The 23,708-nt window shown below is 33.3% G+C and overlaps 1 protein-coding gene across 10 annotated transcripts in view; it reads left to right on the top strand.

The window, feature by feature from the left end:
• Positions 1–23,708, top strand: part of LOC111063268 (E3 ubiquitin-protein ligase MARCHF5) — a 33,862-nt gene that overhangs the window by 8,965 nt on the left and 1,189 nt on the right. For 4 of the 10 annotated variants that reach the window (XM_039436719.1, XM_039436723.1, XM_039436710.1 and 1 more), the window contains exons 2-7: positions 14,951–15,093; positions 15,983–16,076; positions 16,944–17,058; positions 18,039–18,169; positions 19,674–19,870; positions 22,225–22,399. In XM_039436719.1, the coding sequence (XP_039292653.1) occupies positions 15,014–15,093; positions 15,983–16,076; positions 16,944–17,058; positions 18,039–18,169; positions 19,674–19,870; positions 22,225–22,399 (792 nt within the window). In that variant the 5' untranslated portion in view covers positions 14,951–15,013. Of the gene's footprint in view, positions 1–14,221; positions 14,408–14,950; positions 15,094–15,982; positions 16,077–16,943; positions 17,059–18,038; positions 18,170–19,673; positions 19,871–22,224; positions 22,400–23,708 lie in introns of those variants that run through there. The other 6 variants (XM_039436768.1, XM_039436738.1, XM_039436758.1 and 3 more) reach the window with 3 other exon arrangements.

Genomic DNA, 23,708 nt, shown 5'->3' with positions numbered 1-23,708 from the left:
CCCTGTTGCACGCAAGGGATAATTTCCACTTGCTCACAAGAAGAGAAGACAGACACTCCTACAACACCAGAGGAAAAGCGAAAATAGACATCCCTTTCTGCAGGCTGAGTAAGAAGAGGGATTGTTTTCCAATTCTAGCCCTGAGGATTTACAACGCCTCACCTGACAGTGTTAAGAACTTGGACGACAGGAGCTTCAGAACAAGAATAAAAAACTGGTTAATAGAGTCTCCATTCTATCCAGTGGAGGAATACTTTGAGGCCACTAAAAACATAAGCTAACGTCGAGTGATAATTAATGTAATGCCTACAGGCAAGGCCATCTTGATAAAGTTGAAATATTACTATTCTTAAATGTTTTATATTTTTATGTTTGACTAAGTTTACAAACGTAAATAAGTGTTTATTATAGACATAGTTTATATGTCAACTCTACGACAAGGTCCAAGTCAGGTCCACTTTCTGACACAGTCAATCCAGTTATCTGGTCATGACTAAGGAGAGAAGTATGAAGTAAGTAAGTGTAAAATAGGTTGAGACTTGGCCCTCCATCCAAAGAAATTACAAGGTTGCCAATTCGTGTAAAATTGCAAATTTCTCAAATTTCCAATTTAAAGTCAGAATTGGATGTAGAATATCATCCCCGATATGCTAGTATTTCTAAAACACTTTCAGGGTTGAAGAATTAAAAGGAAATTGAACTTTTACGATAAAATTGGAAACATCACGAAGAAGTTTTTCTTTTGAATATCACTTCTCTCAGAATCATGGGGCATAGTAATGCGTAATAATTTTATATCAAATTAACGGGGAGAATGTCTCCTTTCTGTTGGTGTCTGGATCATTTTCATCCGACCTATAGTTATTACTCAATGCTAATGAATTTGATAAATCGATTATTGAATAAGGAATCAAAAACGTGAAAAACATTGATTGTACTATTAATAATATTATTTCTCGCACAATCCTTGATATTATCTTGTCTGTGTAGCCTAATGTAGGCCTATATTACATAGAATCATTAGAACATCTTGCCTTTAGGAGTTTAACATCTTCAATCCTTTAGGAGTGCACTCTCAATTCAGGAAAAAAATGATATACACATATCCATATAACATTAACCAGAAGATAGTTGTGTGTTACGGTCGTATACAATATTAACTTTATTTTTCTCGAGCAACTTTGTAATTCTTTTTTTAAAAAAGTACATAACTTTCAAGTCCCATCGACATCTCCTACGATTTATAATATATAATACTTTTACTAATTTTTTTTTAGAAATTCACTATTGAACTTCACATCACTTTTGAACTCCTAGACATCTATCAGAATGCCTTACGATAATGTAAGGTCATACCGGTTTGGAGATAGAGAACTCTCATTCGATGCTACGAGAAGGGATACTCGTAGAAGGGATGAATAAATTAAATTTGGCAACATTTGAAAATTTATTATAAAGTTGAAAAAAGTTACTGAATGTAGCCTATTTCTCCCAGTAATACTTTGAATGATAATATGGGCCTATATTTTCTCAATCAATGTTTTATCATCATAATAATTAGGCTTGGCTTGAATACTTTAATAGTTATCTTGAGCTTTCTCGTTATTATTACGTTGTACACATTCGAGCTGTTCCTTTGTTCATTGTGATACTCTTCTGAGAACTCAACCAATATCTATCCTTTCAAAACTTATTCTAAGACCAATCTCAATGCAGAGGCCATATAAAGGAAAAGCCTTTGTCTTTTTGACAAAAGTATTATATTAATTTTACAAAAGTGTAAGAATGTGGAGGATCAATGGTTGAAGATGGTTAGCGCACCACTTTCCTTCCTTATGATATTTGATTATTTTGCTTGTTATAAACAATCAATTGGATTGGTCAACAATTGAATTTTCGATAAAGAACTTTGGATTCAAAATTATTTCTATTCAGTGACCAAGGCACAATCTAGAAACATAATTTTTATCACATATAAGAATTTCATATACATCACTCTCACTCTACGTGGTAGAAAGCCCTAATATGGAACAAAAGAGAGTATGGGGTGATAGTATATAACACTCACATCATAGATGCATTATAAACTGAATAAATTGCAATTTGAAAAAATTCTTAAAATATACTCAAGTATTATCTCTCCGGGTATAGGAAAATAATGTGGAGATTGAAAAGAATTGGAATTCACCATACATCATCCTGCTTTAAGTGTATGAGAGTTCAATTTCTAGAATAGAAATGTCCTCCGAGCTGGTTGAAGAGATTGTCATCCTTTCGTCTTTCAAACAGGAATTTAACCGATCACTTGTCTTATAGAATTATCAACTTTATTAAAAGGAATATATTGTAGGATACTTATAGTATGAATTCTTATTTATACGTATACTTTATTTCAATGTATGATTCATTTTCATTAAAAACATTATTATTGGATCATGAAGAGTTGGTTTTCCATTTCACAAATGAATAAAAAATGAAAATTTTACAATAAGAGAACAAGTATCAATTGAGAATTCCTCTTACAAAATAATAATAAATAAGAAATATGTGTTTCACAATATGAGAGCAAGTATTAAATACAATTCTCAATTATTGAGAATTCCCCACGTTTATATTGCCCTTATATCTTGCTGAAATTTCCAATTAGAGAGATTCCACCAGTATACTATTTCCTGATCAAATTTGTGAAAGCCATAATTCTCCTGAAAAAAGAGATTCTCTTCTCCTAAGGGATTAGGACAGATGTTCTATTGATTCTACATAATATACAGTACACAGACAAGATATCAAGGATTGTGCGAGAAATAATATTATTAATAGTACAATCAATGCTTTTACTTTTTCAATTCCCTATTCAATCATCGATTTATCAAATTCATTAGCATTGAGTAATTGAATTACAAAAGAGCCAAGGAGAGCATGTTAATTTTCAATAAGAGAGCAACAGGTATTCGATGTGCAGGCTCTTACAAAATGAATCATTCTGAAAGATCCAGCCGTCCAAAAGTAATTAATTTCTAGAAAAATTGAAGATAAATATCGTATGAATCGTAGAAGATGTCTATTGGACTTGAAAGTTATATACTATTCGAGAAAAAGACTTACAAATTTGCCTAATTTAACATTGAAAAGATAGGAAGAATAGATATTTAGAGCACCAATGACGTCACACCGATCATCTGACTCTGATCAAAAGATCGAGATGCGCATGGCCAGTAGGGTAAACCAGCCCATGTTGGGACACCAAAATTCAAACAGCTATAACTTGGACAAAAATAGAAAAATCGACATTTTTTAATTTTATATTTATTGTATTTGCTTACACTTTCATCCTTGAGGATGGCAACTGCATTGATTATCAATTGATTTTTTATTGCAAAAACAATTTTTGGGGAGTGTCGCAACGTGGGCTTAAGATTGGCCCACGATGGGACATCCCTTGCCCAGGTTGGGATATTGAATTAAAAATAAGCAATTCATTATTTCTGTTAATTTATAACATTTTATTATTATTATTGATAGTATAAATACTTCTTCTTCTTCTTCTTTTTCTTGACCCCCTCTGCCGTTACAGCGTAGGGGTACCAGCCTCGGTCCATCTCCTCCATGCAGTCCTATCCTCAGCCATTCTTCTCATATCTCTCATTGTCTTGCCTCTCTCCCTCCCCAATTCCTCCAGATAGCCTTCCCAGTTCATCCCAGGTCTACCTCTCCGTCTCTTTCCTTCCCTCCTAGCCTCCACCACTTCCTTTACTGGGCGACATTCTTGCATTCTAGTGAGGTGTCCAAACCATTTGAGTTGCTTTTCTTTTATGTCTTCCATCAGTGCTCTTCTTCCCACTTCTCCTCTCACTCTCTCATTTCGCCATCTATCGTGTCTTGTCTTTCCTATTGCTCTTCTGTGGTACCTCATTTCTGCTGCAGTAACCTTACTCCAGTGTTTCTTGAGGGTTACCCAGCTTTCACTGCCATAAATGAGAGTTGGAGCAAACACACAATTAAATATTCTTTTCTTTGTCGTCATATTTAACTCTCTTTTGCCAACCACGGTGCTGTTCAGCTGGAAATATACATTCATTGCTTTTTTCACTCTGTTTGCAATTTCTCTATCTAATTTTCCATCTGCACAGATAATTGCTCCCAGATACTCGTACTGGTCTACCTCATCCAGGGCCTTTCCTTTGCATGTTATTCCACAGCTCTCTCTCTCTCCCACCGCTACCCTCATAATCTTGCTTTTGCTCGTATTCACCTCCATTGATCTTCTTGACAAAACCTTTTCCCATACGTCAACTGCCTTCTGGAGTTTCCTTGCACTGTCTTCCATCAGAACAATATCATCTGCGAATACCAAGGCCTGTAAGTATACTGGTCTAAGATTTTTATGACCCACTTTCATTTTTGGGGTGTTTCTTTTGCAATACTTTAGTATACTATTCATAAAGATTATAAAGAGCAGGGGGCTGAGGCTATCTCCTTGTTTCATACCCTTTCTCATATCAAATTCCTGAGATACCTCCCCATCTATCCTTACCACTCCAACCGTTTTCCTATACAACGTTTGTACTGCTCCTATCAATCTGTCGCTGACTTCCAACTCTCTCATGGCACTCCATATTTCTCTTCTTGGGATAAGTACAAATACATTTTTTGAATTTTTTTTAGTAAAAACTATGACCAAAAGTCATTTGCACAAAGTGTATTTGAAATGGCTACCTCTGAAGCTACATTACAGGCTATAATCATATATCATATTTATTTATAATTCATTTAATTAATATGTAGCCACATTGAGTAAAATAAGATTCAGAAGCAATGCTCATCGTTATAATATGAGCATATATCATGATTGCAGTGTCCCAATGTCGGCTGTCCCAAGGTGGGCAGATGGTCGTGGCTTTGTTTTAGACAGAATAACTGTATTAAACATGAGAGTACAATAATGTCCTATTATGTCAAAATATCCATAAAATAATACAGAATGCATATTAGCGTTGAGTCATACCTTAAATGGTAAATGTTTAAAGTAAAAATTAAAATTCCTTTTCTCAAAAAAAACTTTGAGGTTACAAAAACATATTTTCAATTTTTTCTTAATAACGGCTGGTGCTACATCTGAAATTATTATGACTGTAATTAAGGCTATAAACAGCTGATGAAACATCGCAGTTGTTGCCAACCTGATACTCACTAATTTCCCACAACTTGAAGTGTCCCAACGTGGGATTGTCCCAACGTGGGCTGGTTTACCCTACCTTCTTTTCTAGGTACCTTCGATTGTTCAAGGCGAGGTTATTATTTTCACTATTTAATATCGGGACACCGAGCTTCGCTCGTTATTTTTATTTATTGAAAAACAGATCGCAATTCTCTAAAATGATCGTGTTTATATTTTACAGCTGTCTATACGTCAGCTTATGAATTTCGGGGATGCGATATTTTGTTTTTTTACAGAATCACTCACTTACTTTTTACTATCCACAGACGACGAAAGTCTCAGCTGTTTCAGCCAAGGATGAATTATCCTTTTAATGTCGTTCAGCTAGTTTTCCCAAGGATGAGATCCAGTTCAATCGAATTTTTATATCATAAACCTACTATGTTCCACATTTCGTGAAAATCGTTAGAGTCGTTTTCGAGATTCGTTGAACATAAATAACCAGGTATAAAATTATAAAAATAACCAGATATCCTATTATATTAAGTGAGCAATTTCTGTATTTTTATATCTGGTTATTTATATTTATTTATATCTGGATATCTCTGTTCAACGGATCTCGAAAACGGCTCTAACGATTTTCACGATATTTGGAACATAGTAGGTTTACGATATAAAAATTCGATTGCACTAGGTCTCCATCCTCCGGAAAACTCGCTGAACGACATTAAAAGGATAATTCATTCTTGGCTGAGACAGCTGTGGATAGTAAAAAAGTGAGTGAGCGAGTGAGTATGTGAAAAATCAAAATATCGCATCCCCGAAATTCATAAGATGACATATTAATAGCCAGCTGTGAAATATAAACACGATCATTTTAGAGAATTTGTTTTGAAAATAACGAGCGAAGCTCGGTGCCCCGATATTAAAAATATAAACAGATATACAGAAATTGCTCGCTTAATATAATAGGTTTATTATTCCATATTAAACATGATCTTACATGTTCCGAACACATACCGTACTGTAATAAAATCAGGGTCGAACATCAAAGTGGACGAATATTCGGCAAAAGGCATATGAAATGTAAATACCATGTGTAAATATAGAACTACAGTCTAGTGATACTACCTCTTCGAAACAGATGGTTAAAATTGGTAACTAAATTAATAGCCAGTTCAATTTTTAAGGTTGGCTTCAAGTTGAGGAAGTTTTCTAAACAAGATTTCAGACAAGAGTTCTGTCACTTTATTAATATGTTACTACCAAGTTGAAGAACTTCTCTATATTGTAATGAAGGAAAAACTGGCTTATACACGTACGGGATAGGAAAATTATGTTTGACGCATTACCACACCTAAACTACTGGACTGAAATTAACTTGAAATTTTGCATATAACTAACCGAGGGTGGTTCTAGGCCAACTTCAACCTCTTCAAGATTCCACTTGCTCAAGTTTTCAGTTTGTCAACTTTTAAAATAAACACTTGCGGAGCACGGGTTACCTGCTAGTTAATGTAATTCAAATCTTGCTGAAAACTAGATAATAACTAGTACCGTCCAGACTACTGAATTATAACCTGAATTCTTTAAATGTTTTAAAAATTTCTACAAATATTTATTTTCAATCAATTAAAGTTAAAATATTAGGGTTTTTCATGTCCTATACAGTTATTGACTGGGGTACATAGGGTTAGTTTGGCTTATTTATAAAAGCAGAATAAGCAAGAAGAGCATCTTCAATATCGAGATCCATGTTGACGGTAGATGACATTCAGTTGACGAATATTAGCTATTCCCAAAACGAGCAAGTGCTCGGGAAACCACGCATGTGTGTAGATGTATGCTCGTTAATCGGCAAATATCAAGACGAATAGTTCGCCTAACGCCGAACATTCGCTGCTTCTTGAATGACGCATGTCTGGAGCCGGCTTAATAGGATAATCATGTGGCTTGCAGTTGCTGAATTTTTCAATCGTTCTGTATTTTGTTTTTGTTGATCCCAGCTATTGAAAGCATATAGTGGCACACTATTCAGCCGCTATCCTTAAATTTGAAACTCCTGAGAGGCCAAAATACGTTCTTCCGAGTACTTTTAGCAGTTGAAAAAATAATTTCACTATTTCGGAGAAACTTTCTCGCTTTCACCACCTACTTATCTTTTGAAACAAAAAAGTTTCTAGCATGTTGAAAATTTCATGATTTCTGCTCGAAATGTCTCGACATTGACGAACTTAATCATTAGTTAAAAAATAATTATTGGTCGGATATAAATGATCCAGACACCAATAGAAAGGAGACATTCTCCCCGTTAATTTGATATAAAATTATTACGCATTACGACGCCCCATGATTTTGAGAGAAGTGATATTCAAAAGAAAAACAAATCTTCGTGATGTTTCCAATCTTATCATAAAAGCTAAATTTCCTTTTAATCCTCCAACCCCGAAATTTTTTTAGCACTACTAGGATTTCGGGAATGATATTCTACATCCAATTTTGACGTTGAATTGGAAATTTGAGAAAAATGTAATTTTACACGATTTGGCAACCCTGTAATTTCTTTGGATGGAGGGCCAAGTCTCAACTTGTTTTATATAGACTATAGACGCCTTGACAATGAAGTTTAAAATGAGTCAGCTTTATATATTATAATATATTCAATATTTCCATTCATTTCCTAATCCACAATCAACTTAACATTTTATATAGTAGGCCTTTCAACGTCCATATCGATTACAGTCAACTTCCACGAAGGCCTACTTTCAACGTTCATATTCATTAAAGTCAACTTCCATTATAGTTGATAAAGATGTTGCCAATTGCAATTATTGTATGTTACAACTAGAGTAGGACTAATTCTTCATATAGTTGACAAAAAGATCTTGAAATGGTTTTACCGGTACAATTCATTAGGCAGATTCACAGGCTATTGTGATTAAAAATGCAACGAAAAGAACAGTATTGACATCTCGATGCACTTTTTGTATTGGTGCCATCTACTCTTCCGGGTGATACTTAGGCTAACTTTCAACAATATTAATATCTTCTAGCAATATACATGCCCAATGTTTGATTTACACGAAAAATAAATTATTCCTATGTATCAGTCTAAATAAAATGCTTCCTATGCTTCTTAATCTAAATAAAATAAATAAATAATGTACAGAAAATAGTGAAAACATTACATCAATACAATAGTCAAAACATCTTGTTCTTGACCTGTCTCATAACAGTTTTTTATGTTCTTGACTTGTTCACTTGTGGCAGTTGTGGCCATACCTATGAACACGCCATGAACAGAAACTTATTATTATTAATATTATCGATGTAAAATAAAAGTTCCAAATTTATTTCAATTCTCGTCACTACAGATTTTAGATAATGATGTGCACATCAGACTGTAATAATAATAATAATAATAATTATTTATTCTCAATAAGCTCAATACAAGAAAATGTAAAATACATGCATATAAAAAAACAAATAAACAAGTTTATAATATACATAACTGCATAGTAACGAATCAAACCAAATTTAATATTACTTATTGAGAAAAATACAATCCAGCACGTAAGATGCAACTTACGGACCGCTGGAGGGAGTCTAACACACTATTTTACTAAAGCAATAGAATGGACTGAAAAAAAAGAAAAAAGAGAGATAAAAAAAACATTTATGGGCTGTAATCAAAATAGGATATTAGTATTTAATTATTAAAGAGATGATGCTAATTAGAGAAAGCAAAAGAAAATCATTAAAAATAGAGATTCAAATTGTGTGAAAAGATTGATTTATGTTGCAAAAAAAACGGTAAGAAGAGCAGGGAAAATACAAAAAAAAAAATAAAGAGGAGAAAAAATAAAAAGAAAAGCAAGATAACAGAATGCAAAGTTAACAGAATGGAAAGAAAAATAGACGGATTAAACAATAATTATGAACAAAAACTCTAGAGCTTCGGGAGTGAGTGACAAAAGCCAAATTTTAATTAATCTCTTAATCTTATTTCCACAATTACATGCAGCAATGGCATTCTTGACCTCAAGCGGCAAAGCATTATAAAATCTAGGTGCCAGGAAAATGAACGTTTTACGAAAAAGAGTGCAATTGGGTTTAGGACATCTGACTTGGGAAGCCGCAGTCCGCCTGGTCTGTCGAAGTGCGGTAACAGGCTGACAGTAATCAATTGTCACACCTCTATTTCCACTTATATTGAAGAACAATGACAAAACCTTGAATACATATAGGAACCTAACAGGCAAAATTCTAAGATGACAGAACAGTGGAAATGTATGATCATCAAACCTACTGCCCGTTATCAATCTTATAAAAGCTTTTTGAAGTTTAATAATTGGATCCTGGTTAGCGTAATAGGAGCTTCCCCAACATGTGATTCCATATTCAATTTTGGAATGTACAAATGTAAAATAAAGTTCCTTCATTACATTAAAATCGCACAAATATTTGATGCGATGGAAAATCATCAAATAGAACCTTAAAGACTTCTTTAGAATTTCAATTTGTTGCCTCCAATTCAGATTCTCATCCAGTGAAAGACCCAAATATTTGATAGTCTTTGCTGGACTGATACTGGGACAGTCACAGCTAGAATAGGAACAAACCGGAGAGTGAAAGCGCAGTGGAGCAGGCAAGTCAGCACTTCCAGAGAGACTGAACATCATATAATTAGTTTTGGCTACATTAATTTTAAGTTTGTTACATGTAAACCAGAGAGATATTTTGTTCAAGTCAGACTGCATTTTCTGATGTAAATCTTGAAGGTTATTACTTTTATATGAAAGAGCAGTGTCGTCCGCAAAAGCAGTTATCCGTCCATTCAATTCACCATTATACAAATCATTTACAAAAAATAAGAAGAGAATAGGGCCAAGAACCGAACCTTGCGGCACACCAAAAGTTATGGGTAATACTTCACTTGCAACGTTTCTGATCCTTACATACTGTTTCCTACCCTGTAGGAAGGACTTAAACCAATCTAGTGGAATTCCCCTTACACCAGCACTCTCCAGCTTGCGGAACAGCAGACTATGATTAACTGTATCGAATGCTTTACTAATATCCAGGAAGATTCCCGCTGTTTTGCCACTACAGCCACTGTTTAATCCTGAATAGACATATTCCAAAAGATGCTGTAAGGCAATTTCTGTACAAAGATTTTCCCTGAAACCGAACTGGCAGGCCGAAAAAAAGTTGCAGCTATTGAGGAATGAAAGTAATCTAGTTTTTATAATTTTTTCAAATAGTTTTGACATGACTGGTAATAATGAGATGGGTCTGTAGTTTTCTTTACTGAGTTTATTTCCTTTTTTGAAGATGGGAACAACAGTAGCCGACTTCAGTATTTCAGGAAAACAACCAGATACCAACGACAAGTTAAACAAATATAAAAGAACTGAAGAAATAGAAGAAAAGTTATCTTTAAGGATTCTAGCAGTCACAACATCGTCACCCGAACTTTTACGAGTAGAAAGAGAGTCAACAAATGTTTTGAGTTCAACAAGTGTAACAGGGCTGAAAAAAATAGATTTATGGCTAGTTTTAATTCTGAAGGACTCTGAAGATTGTGCCTGAATATGGGTGGGTAAAGCAGGAAAAGAATCAGAAAGATTCTTAGGCATTTCAATAAAGTATTTATTCATTACGTCAGAAACTAGGCGGTTGTCATCAATTAAAATACCATTCTCCTGCAACACAATATCCGTATCTTTATTATTGTCTTTTACTGGCAAAAGTGTTTTTATTGTTTTCCATTTTTCTCGGGGGTTATGTTTTTGAATGAATAACTGTGAAGAGTAAAATAGAAGTTTGGCCTCTTTCACCCATACTTTTATTTTATCTTTCATATTTACGAATTTTCTTTTGAGGATCAAATTGTTTGGATCATTTTTATGCATCTTATGCAATTTGTCTCTTACATAAATGGCATTGGACAAACCAGGAGTCATCCAGGGCTTTAACATTTTTATGTTCTGTTTGTATTTAATATTTTTTTGTGATTCTACAATACAGTTATTTAAGATTTGATAAAAAATATCAAATGCTTTGTTAGTTTCGGGTTCTTCAAAGACAGGTTCCCAATTTTCATATTTTAATAAGGTACTCAAACGCTTGTGGTCCAATTTCAGACTGCTGAATCCTTCTCTTTTCAATAACTATAGGCAAAATACAAGCCACCGCCCGGTGATCCGTGATTAGGGTTTCAATGACAGCAACTTTGTCAATGACAAAAAGATTTGAACGATATGATAAGTGGTCAATACAGGTTGAAGATGACCCCACTACCCTCGTCCCTATATCTATTAACTGCTGCATACCATTTCCATTGAGACAATTTAGATACGAATCACTATAAACATCCGAAACACTAACATTTAGGTTAACATCCCCTAGACAATATAAATCTGAGCTCCTGGTGGTAGCCAAGAATCTATCAAAACTGGCAATAAATGTATGCCGATCACCTAGGTGAAATCTGTACAAACCTAACACATTAAATAAATAATTCTTGTATTTACAAAAAAGTAACAGTGAGTCACAGTCAGCAATGCAACAATCCTTTTTAGTGGCAGTAATAGAAGAATGAACAAAGATCACAACACCGCCCGCCCTCGTCACAGAACCAGCAGCAGCAAAGCTTTCATATCCGACAATATTATATAAATTTAATTCATTCATATCCTGCAACCAGGCTTCACTTAAAATTATTATATGTGGCTTGGTTATTAAATTATTAATGTATGAAAGGAAGTTATCAAAATTAGTATTTAGGCTTCGGATGTTTTGATGGAAGAACAAAATACCAGAATCCGAATAAAAAAACTCATTCACTTCATCAATTGAGCTTAAAAGAGTCGTTTCAGAATTATTCATTCGCTAACTTTGAAGTTTAAATTAACTAGCATCAATCAACAATTGCACTCCTTTCCATAAATTTGATATAAATGGGGGAAAAATAAATGAATCTTTTGAACAAATGGAAATCAATTCGGCAAAAGCAGCTCCACCAGAACATAATATGAATAGAAGAAAACAGTTTAAACTAACATGATTGATAATAAACAACGATAGACCGCTACAAAAATCTGTTATCAATTCTACTGGGATAGCCATCACAATCATAACGGAGCTTGATAAAGCTCTGAACTGAGTGATAAAATTTGTGTCACCAGTACTATGCTTTCCAATGCTGAAAATGTTATCATTACACAAAAATTGAGATAAACCAACTAGAGCACATCGCTTGACCCAATGTGCACAATTGGATTCATAACCTCTACGATATACTATTATCAAATAATATAAGTAATATAAAACGTTTGACCAACTAGAGAAATCAATTTTATATAGGAGAGAAAACAAACAATGAAAAATTAAACCTTCCTTATTTCTACCCGAATAGCGAAAGCGAAATTTTTGCAATAAACGAGAGTCATTGATATTTTCCTCTAGTATTGAAACATTAAGAAAAAACAATTTACAGTCTATCGAGATCACTCAACGACGATATTTTCACAATCGGTTTACCCTGCTCCTTCCTCATTAGTATCTTCCCGTTCTGCACCCACAGATAAGCGTAGTCATATTTCTTCTTAGCCTCCCTGGCAGCTGCAAAAATTCTTCTCCGCGCCAGACTTAGACTCTCGTTGATGTAGACTACTGCCTGCTGCTGGAATCCAAGGTCCTGCGTCGATAAATTACGCTTAACCTTTCTCCTCGCCACCACCGAGAACTTGTCCTCTCTCCTGACAAATTTCACAATAATACCAGCAGGCCGATTGTCTCCCTTAGGTTTTCCCAGTCGATGGCAGACGTCAATTTTTTCTCTTGTTATATTAACATCAAGAGCATTACACACTCTCTTTACAGTTTCATACACATCCTCGTTTTTCGTCTCTGGTACTCCATAGATTTCAAGTGTATTGGAGCGTGTGTACTGTTCAGCATCTTCGAGCCGTGTCTCCAAGTCACAAACTTTCCTCTTAAGGCTTGCATTCTCTTTTTTCAAGTCCTCAATTAATCTAAGGCACTCATTTATTTTCAAAGTTTGATTAGTAATTGTATTAGTCTGGTCGTCAATCTTACTGTTTGCAAACTCGAAAGAAGCATTAAATTCCCTCTCCATTCGCTTCCTATCCTCTCTGGCCTCCTCTAGCATAAATATCACTTGTGATAGGCTGGCATTGCCATCCTCAGCAGAAGACACAGCACTCATACTCTGCCTCCTCAACTTGGAACAAGGTGGGCATCTCCAAATCTGACCCTCGTTGACAATACATTCCACGTCTGCCTTGGTCATGTTAACACATTGAGGATGACTTAGTTTTTTACAATCACTACATGCAAGTTTGCTTCTAGTCGCCGGAATTGCAGCCTGGCATATTGTGCATGCAGATTTATCAGCCATATCAAACAATAAATTTTATGAAAGAACACGGTTTAATAGATAACAAATTAAAATATTATATGCGCCGAGTAAGCGAATGACTATGGAAAATAAATTTGAAATGAAATATACGGAAATCAGGGTAAATATGACAATAGAAGGTAGTTGAAAGGAAAATTGCGTCAAGAGGGCTATCGTGACGTCTTTATACGGATATTGAATGGGAAGCTCCTGAAACTGGAAGAGGAATACGACAGACAAAAGAAAGAAGGAAAGTGGATGCAAAGAATAGAAAAATTACGTGAATTATTGCAAAATAGAGAGTAAATAATAGAAAATAGCTTGAATAACTTTACGTGTAGAAGCTATCTCTTGTCGACCTGTAGAGTAGCGCAGCAACAGATAACAGAGCACTTGAAAAACAACGTCCTATCGCTTCAGAATCCAGAACTCGACTCGACTGTTTACCTGCATTATTTTAATTTCCTCTAATCTATTTGAGGAAAACGTGTGTTGACGAGTATTAAATTAGTTTTAATTCATCAAATGAATTGCTTCACTTAGAATATTGATACAGTATCATCATTTCAAAATATTTTTGTTACTGCAAGTTGCATGGAAATACAAAATTCGAAAGTTTATTGAACTATTGGCATTGATTGTAACGCTAGGCTGGTCCCACTATGCATGTCTTATCTACATTTATTTTATTGACTATGACAGTTGGGCAACTACATCATTATCTGCTGCAAAGCTATTACAAGGGAATTGACAAATAGTTGATAAAGCCAAAGACATAGATCTATTTCACACTCTTGATGAAAATTATACTTAATTTATTTATGGTCTGTATTCAAAACTCTTGGAGATATTTTAATATGTTGATTCTTATCATTCTAGTTTGATTTGTATCCTTGACATTGTGTTGTTACTCTCACTTAAGATACACATTATTTTGTTTCAAATATTTATTTTTAATTCAAATCTAACGAAATTCAAGGCTTACATCATTAGAAGAAATATTTTGATTAGCGTGTTGAGTTATATTTCATTTATTAAAATTTCGAGGCTAATTGGAGAAACCATTGTAATATATATTATTGTTTATCTTTTTTATAGATTTATAATGTATATTAAAAAAAAAATAAATGAAGTGTTCATAAACGACAAATAAAGAGGGTATCTACTAGTAGACTTGTTTTAAAAATGTATAATGTAATAAATATTGTGTGATCTACTTATATTCGTCATAATATTTTTTTATTAAAATACTTGGTGCGAATAAAAAATTGTGTTTAAAAATTATAATTTGATTAGAATGAAACCTCTTGTTTCCTCTATTGATGTCGCCCGAATATTTCAAATAATATCTGATCACTTTGTTCCAGCTATCCTAGCTTGCTAATGCTGCTATTCTTCAGTCGTACTTTTTGAAATAGCAACGCTCCATCATGTCATCTTTCTTCACAAGCGCAAACATACCTGTAACTCAAGTAGTGGCTACTAGAAATGACGTGCAAACAAATGACGAGTAAGTATAGTGATACATTATAATGTTGCTGTTCCACATAGTAGATTCATATATTGTGACACATACATAATAACCAATAGTTGAGTGCTTATTGGTTTTTATTCTCTTAAAACCTGGGCCTCTTTCACAGAAATTGAAACATTCTTTGAACTGTTATAGGCCAACCATAGTCATAAAACAGTCCCCTGTTCATTTGTATCAGTCATATCCTTTATCAATTTGAATTATTTATAATGATCGTCAGGATGTTTTCATGTTTTGGATCGAATTTCACCCAATATACATCTCATTTAGTAAAAATGTATTATTTATTTATTCACAATCGTCACATAGTACATCAAATTGTAAGTATCACTCAAATAACGTTTCAGAATAACAATAATTATAATAATTATTTCGTTAACTATTTGTATGCTGAAACATTAAAGATTAAACACACATCAGCTACGAAGTCACAAAATTCCACTTATTATAATAACGCGTCAAATATCTTTATTCAGGAAATTTATTATTATTCAAATGAAAATTATTATTATTCTAAATTATAATTATTATTCAGGTAAAATTATTATTAAAATTGAGTCTCAAGGTTCAATTGTATAAACATTATTTCACTTGGAGTTAAACATTATTTCACATTATTTCATATTGGAGTTATGAAAAAGAATATTATAAACGAATCTCATTTACATTTCATTTCAATTTCCAATACATTCCAGAGTCTGTGAACAAGTGAGCTGGTAATAGGATCAATCCCATTCCCTTGACAGCCTCTCGAGAGTTTCTTAAAATGAACAGGGACATAATTTTCTCGATGGTTGAATTCTTGTCTATACTCTACTTCAGATTATGGTGGTATTAAATGTAGACCAATTGTTTGATTTTACAGGAAAAAGTATTGTTGGGTTTGCTTTGCCAGTGAGGATGATGATGCACAAGCGTCTTGGGTTCAACCCTGTAATTGTCGGGGTACCACTAAATGGGTTAGTTGTTTCGTCATTTTAGACGATTATCGCTTTTCAAATGTTTCTAGAAATATTTTTTAACTAATTGATTTGACTAATTGCATGCTTCTTTCATTTCCATTATGCAATCTACAAAGCACAAAAACATGATGCATTAGGTAGTGTTTCCGATTTGATATCCTTATCTTGTTTCCTTTGATTTTACTGAAACATTAAATTATTGTATGAATATTATGAATACATTCATTATTCGTATACTATTGTATTACTTGATATTTCGTAACAGCCACTACAATATTCATCGCTCTCATCTTTCATTTCAACCATTCGTCATAGTTTTTCTCTCAAATTAATTCATATTTTTTCAATAAAGTAAAGTTTCAAGGAGTTGAACCTAACTGTTTCAAATTATTGGTTTTTGTATTGAAGATTTGATGATTGCATCTTGCATGCCATAATTTGCTCTGAACCATTCAAATGAATCGCTGTGCTGTTGATAGGAAGATAGTGCTCAGTATACTATTGAGTAAAGAATTCATCGAGTTTTCCACATAAATATTTTATTATTGTGCTTGAATTTTATGGTTGGTACTCATTGATAAGATATCCTGGTTTTTCTCAATTGACCTCTTGCATTTCATTAGAATTCAATGTTTCTGGTTGTAATCTTCCTTAACAAAACTTGCATTTGTGTGAATAATATAACTAATTTATCACTTGAGTTGACATTCCAAATTCTTCAATAACTTTATGATTATAGCCTTGACCAATATATTTTGTCTTGATAAAAAATAAACATACTACATTCTTATGAACAATATATACTTAAATTGATGACAAAAACTATTTAGGATGTTGATTTAATGTGTGAATTTTTTGTCAAAGGTACACCAAGTATGTTTGCAGAGATGGGTTGACGAGAAGCAGAAGGGAAATATGTCGGGAAAGGTGTCTTGTCCACAATGCAATTCGGAATACATCATAGTATTCCCTGATATGGGTAAGAGATCATTCAATTATTTCTATTCTGCTTGATCTGTCTTCACTCAAACTGTGTTCAAATGTGATTCAATGAACAAAATTCTAACATGGAATTCCTGATAATGTTAATCAATCAGTGAAAAATGATTCAATATGAACAAAATGATTCAATATGTTTGAAAACTCAATATTATGATTCAATGAACAAAATTCATTCATTCTTGTCAAAAAAATGAAGGTATGCGATGGAACAAGTTTTTCATTTCGTCCAAGCTATCTGGAATCAGCTTCCCAGATTTCAGTAACTCTTGATCAACAGCAGATTGATTTTGTTTCATGATCTTCTGAGTCCAACAGCCAACATGCTTTAAACCTGTCAGATAATGCGTGTCAAGTAAGATAATGCGTATTAACTTTATCATAAGAAAATTTTAATAATCAAAATTTATCGTATATTCTATCATTCTAATTTCATGCACATTTTTCACTACTGGTTTCCAGAGACACTCTCTATACAGGTTGTTACTTCTACGATTTATTTTATGGTAGTAATCCTGGTGTTCTCTTATAGTATTTTATAATAATTAATTACTGTTTGTACTCAATAGACTCATTTATTTGCCCTGGCAGCCATGCAAATTTGGTAAGTTATTATTTATATTTTTCAAGTGATAGGAATCCATGTTTTATAATAGATTATTATTTATTCTACATTTCTATACTCTGAATAAACTCAGTGTAATATAAATTTTTATTTATCACGATTATCCACACTTTGATATTTTCTTTATATTGTATAGCCTAAGTTAATTATCTGGAAATGGAGTAGATTTGAATTCTTCCATTTTTAAGAAATTCATTATTTTTGAAGAGATATTGTGGTATTTCTCCATAATGGAAATTTTTTTATACATCACTGTTCTCCATCGAATTTATATACAACCCTGATCCTATTGCAATCTTATTGCTTGTTGTTGTAATTGTGTTGATTAATTTCAGGTCCTCTGATAGTACTACTGGATGCCGTTGACAACATAGTGTACAAAGTGTGTCCATTTGTAGCGGCCGGCATCGTTGTTGGCTCAATCTACTGGACAGCGGTCACCTACGGTGCAGTCACCGTTATGCAAGTACGTATGCACTACTGTATTACCAAACTACTTTACTAGTTAATGAGGGTTGAAGTGTTGTGCTTTCTTAACCTCCGACATTGTAATTGAATGACAAACAAAGTTTTAGCGCATTACCTTCTCATAAAAATACTATTTCATTCAATGCTATGGCAATATTTCTAGATAAATTTTGCAATTTTTTAATATTATTTAGAGTTTACTACTAGAGTTTATAACTACCGTACCGTTTTTTTAACAGTCATATTTCTGCTGTTTTTTACTTTCCTTGCCCTACTACCATAGGTAAGGAAAGTATTGCTTTCCAAAAAAAATTAAGGTACCCCAATTTCAAGTTTTCTATACGTTTCAAGGTCCCCTGAGTCCAAAAACATGATTTTTGGGTATTGGTATGTGTGTGTGTATGTGTATGTCTGTGAACACAATAACTCCATTCCTAATAAACCGATTGACTTGAAATTTTAAACTTAAGGTCCTTATACCATGAGGATCCGACAATAAGAAATTCAATAAAATTCAATTCAAGATGGCGGAAAAAATGGCGGATAATTACTAAAAAACCATGTTTTCCACGGTTTTCTCGAAAACGGCTTTAACGATTTTCTTCAAATTTATACCATGGATAGCTATTTATAAGCCCTATCAACTGGCATAAGTCTCATTCCAGGGAAAATTTCAGGAGCTCCGTAATATTCTTGAGAAAAATGGCGGATAATGACTAAAAAACCATGTTTTTCACGGTTTTCTCGAAAACGGCTCCAACGATTTTCTTCAAATTTATACCATGGACAGCTATTCATAAGCCCTATCAACTGACATGAGTCTCATTTCTGAGAAAATTGCAGGAGCTCCGTAATATTCTTGAGAAAAATGACAGTTACTAAAAAACCATGTTTTTCACGATTTTCTCAAAAACGGCTCTAACGATTTTTTTCAAATCCATACCCTGTATAGTTATTTATTAGCTCTATCAACTGACATGCGTCTTTTTCCTGGGGTACTAATGGGGGGTCCACCCAATCCTTGAGAAATGGACTTTGTAACCTCCTTCTCGTGCATGAGGTAGGTAGGTACACGGTTTTTACTTTTTCTTCTTCCATATACCGTGGGTAGGTGGAGCAGTTTATAAAAAGAACACAGTCATAGTCAAGATATTTCATCTGTAGAACAGCTGTTTTGACGAATTTCAAAAAAAAAAAATAATCGAATTTCACAATTTACATAAAGGAAAAAGTACTCTGAAAACAATTGTATATAAACATATACAGTAGTCTGATCGTAGTTGCAAACATGTTGCCGTCAATCGTCATTATGTTATTCCCCTAAATTATTCTCGTTTGATAATGAGGCTTATAGTTCAATGAGCAAGGAAAGTTGTGTGAGTGTACCACACCAGATTTTTTTAAAATGTCTTGTTTCTGTAATTCAATGAATAAATTCATTATTTGTTAAAATACATATGTGTTAAAATATAAATGTGTTTATATGTTATTTGTATTGATAGGTGGTTGGAAACAAGGAGGCGATGAGTATGATGGACCAGGTGGATCCACTAGTGCTGCTGGTCGGCTTGCCTGCTATCCCCATCGTTCTCATCCTAGGCAAGATGGTCAGGTGGGAGGACACTGTCCTAACTTTCCTCCGCCGTCACTCCAACAAAGTACCTCTCCTAAAGTACTTGATGCCTTCGTATGTACTCTTGTATGCATTCATTATCTACTACCTACTTTCTGTAATCTAATCAATGTGTTCTTGATGTTGTTTGGATAGTTGATCAGTAGTTATTCACTAGGCATTGAAGTTGCTTGTTCCGGTAGTTTTTCACTGAAAACAACCTCTCACTAAATCATTGTCATTGCACATTACATTCTAATATTGTAAGATCCTGTTGCATGTGCGTCTACCGGCGTAGGATGGCGACTTTTGGGTCCGATTCGAACTTTGGTTTTCCTGGCATTGCTTCCTTTATGTTAAGCCCCGATTTCCAATGAATTTCTGTGAAGATGTGCTCATATATTTTCTACTAATGTGTGAACACTCACATAAGAACCAAATTTATTCTACTTCTGACTTAGGACTTGCATAAGAAAAACAACGGAATGCAGGGTTTCTTATTACATCATTTTACGGCAGTAAAATTCAATAGACATACCTGTAAACTGGCTCTGAATTTTCAATTCAATTCATTTATTCACAACACTCAAAAATACAATGAGAAAAAGCAATACACAATAAAACAATATTACAATAACAAAAAATGAATTATTTATTCATTTCAGTACATAATAAATAAGAGTGCTACAGGCTGACGCCCAAATGCACTAATAAAAACAATCAAAATCAAAAGATTTTTCAATAAGATGGCGTATTAAAATTAAAAATAAAATTAATTGGTCTATTATCAGATGTTAAGAACTTAGGCCTCCTCTCTTTCAATTATTGTAGCCTAATACTTTTTTAACAAATGAGTGATGAGTCATAATTGATTTATTTTATAGGGATGCTTGATAGTTTTTTGATTGGCTGGAATTACTAGTTCAGTATCCATATAGTCTTTTTTAAAGTCTCAAAAAATTGGTACTAGTTGTTTTCAATAAAAAAAGAGTAGTCATTTCATTTCACATTTATGTAATAGGAATAAAGAATTTTATTCTTTCTGAATCGCATTCAAACCCTCAATCCTATTTATTATATATAATAAATTATTTTTCTTTGCATGCCGTCTTCGTATTTTGATCCACTGTATTTTTTTGCTAATAATACTATTACTTGTTATATATCTGTGAAATTTTCAGCTACTCAGTAGTATGTTGAAGGCACTCATTGAATGAATATTTATAATCAATTAATGCTACTAGATGTCATCTTATAATATAGAGTTTCGTTTTCAAGTGGTCTTATGCATATTTCTTACTAATTTTTTAATGTTCCGCTAAGCCATTTGTTCTTTGATGAAACATCAACTTTTGTAGAGTAGATTTTCATCCATATCATTCAGATTTTTTTCTGTTATATTTTTTCATAGTATTACTATTAATGCTTTTTGTCGTCCTTCAATGCACTATTTCATTGATTCATTCATCATTATAGCATGTAGAACCAGTTAGTTTATCTGAAAATGTGCTGTCCTTGCTGCGTTTGACTTGGGCTGTTGTACTTCTCAAACATAGATAGTGGCACCCACATGAGATAATTCCAGCACCGCTTTCTAGGCTCCCAGTTCAGACCTGGAACAAAGCATATTAGTACTTCTGAGTTTGGAACTGCCTGCTTTAATACTACATTATTCTTTGCGATCTCAGTAGAATATAATTATTAATACTGTAATTTGGAATGAGTTAATTAGAATATTTTGAAAGTTGATTTTCTTGGTGAATAGATTGCTGCGAATTAATTCATTCCGCTCATGTATTCACATTTATTTCATTCATTCATTCCATTAATCCTCTTATTCATGTTACAAGCCAATTTTTTATTCATTCCGTTCATGTTTTGTAATTTATTTTATTCCCTCAATACATTTATTTCATTAACCCATTTTTTATATCATGAGTTAACTATTAAGAATTAATTCATTCCGATCTTGTATTTAAACATTCATTTCATTCGGACATTTATTCATTCAATAATCCATTTGAACTATTCATGTTATGAATTAATTGTTGTTAAGCTGGCCACTAACTGTATAACATACATGATTTAGTCATTCATTCATAGTTGCGTCATCACAGCGAAAGGCTTCAAGCAAAATTTTTTGAGGTTAGGTTTTGTATCTTCGATTTTTCGTCCATTTTTCATTCGCTGCTCTATTTGAGGTCAAATTATTTTTCTATCATAATTTGTAATTTTCGAGTGGGTAATATTTATTGTTATTGGTTGTTTATTTTCAGCCTCTCGCTGATGACAAAACTTGCATGATAAACATGTGCGTGTGTTCTTTTTGAACATGTTCTACCGTTAGTGGCCAGCCTTATTCATTCCTTTCATTTATAATATTGGAATGATCGCTTTGATGCATTAGTATGGAATGTGAAGAGTATGTGTGCTTGTTGCAGGGGCGTTGGTGGGGTGGGAGGTGAGCGGGAGGGGCAGTCGGATGTGCCCCCCCTGGCAGACTCGGTGTCGGCGACCCGCGTGCTGTGTGGCGCCCTGCTCTTCCCCACTGTCGCCACCATCTGCGGCAAGATATTCTTTGACAACATACCTTCCAATATACAACGAACTCTTCTAGTCAGTATTCACATTTCACAATGTTTTCTTCTTTTAACTATATGTGTATATTGCTATCTTGTAACATCCAAATTTGAAATTCATAGTTTCATTCTGATTTGTGATTTTCAGATCTATGATTTGCTTTACTTTTAATATGGACATATTAAAAGCGTGTATAACTCCATTGGGTGGAAATCTTGAGGATATTATTTAATAATCGTTGGTAATTAAGAAATGAGTAATAAAATATCATATTTCTTATCTATCAAATATTACAGTCTTATAACAACTATACATTTTAATTACAACTGAATTTCCGTTTCATAAAACGGAATCGTAAATTGTTTCATAAATTGAAGACTAGATAACAGGTCTGAATAAAGAGAGAGAGTCCTGTGTGAGAGAGGACAGAATGCGCCCTAACTTTGCGTTATTGAAAGTCATTCTATTCCATTCCATTATACTTTGATAACTAGTGCTGTTATTACAAAATCGCTGTTTTGATAGCGAATTTTTTTCTTGTAAAGCCGAATAATATTCTATGATAGCTCAGTTACTTGTTTTTTTACTTGTTTTTGTTTATTACAAAATACACAGAAGTTATTTGAAGATACATGCCCTATCCAATGAGAAATCTACTAAGCTATGCTTTTTCTATGATGATATCTATTTTGTTTCCGATCAGTCGATTTCAAATCTAGACTTGCTTTAAAATAAAGAAAAAAAGTTGAAATAATTTGATGATTATATTAAAAATAATATGTTGGTTTAGGCACTATAAAAAGTATTTTGAAGGTTTGACTCTTTAATGTTGAATTTTTCCATGAAGTATGTATGGCTGAAGGGAATCATTATGAAACTCTTTCAATCTGATTCAAGAATGAAAAAATACTCTCACACGTTTCTAGTCATGTCTTTTTTAATAGTAATTTGAAAACAGTAACTATGAAGGCCAAATAATTTAAGGATTCGATTTTCCAAAGTCGACAGGCTGCTGTTATCATTCAGCATACTATGTTGTATTCGGCTTCTTTGAATGAATCATTAATGATCAGTATATGATGCATTTTAAAATGAATGATTAGTATAACATTCAGTAAACGATGTAATTTACTTCTGCCAAATTGAAAGATTTGAATCAGTTTACCAATTAGCCCTATCAGTTTATATAGTGTTTCAATTTACTAATAGGGAAAAATTTTAACACTTCAAAAAACACATACGATGAATGTATAAGTGTCATCTCCGTTATCAGATACATTCTTAGATCCAAAAATACAAAAATATCATTGATAGCTATATTTTAAAAATATATTCATCAACCATA

This window comes from Nilaparvata lugens, chromosome 1 (assembly GCF_014356525.2).
Source record: "Nilaparvata lugens isolate BPH chromosome 1, ASM1435652v1, whole genome shotgun sequence".
NCBI classification, from domain to species: domain Eukaryota; kingdom Metazoa; phylum Arthropoda; class Insecta; order Hemiptera; family Delphacidae; genus Nilaparvata; species Nilaparvata lugens.
Note: the sequence above shows the minus strand (reverse complement) of the source record. Positions and strands in the feature narration are given on the sequence as shown.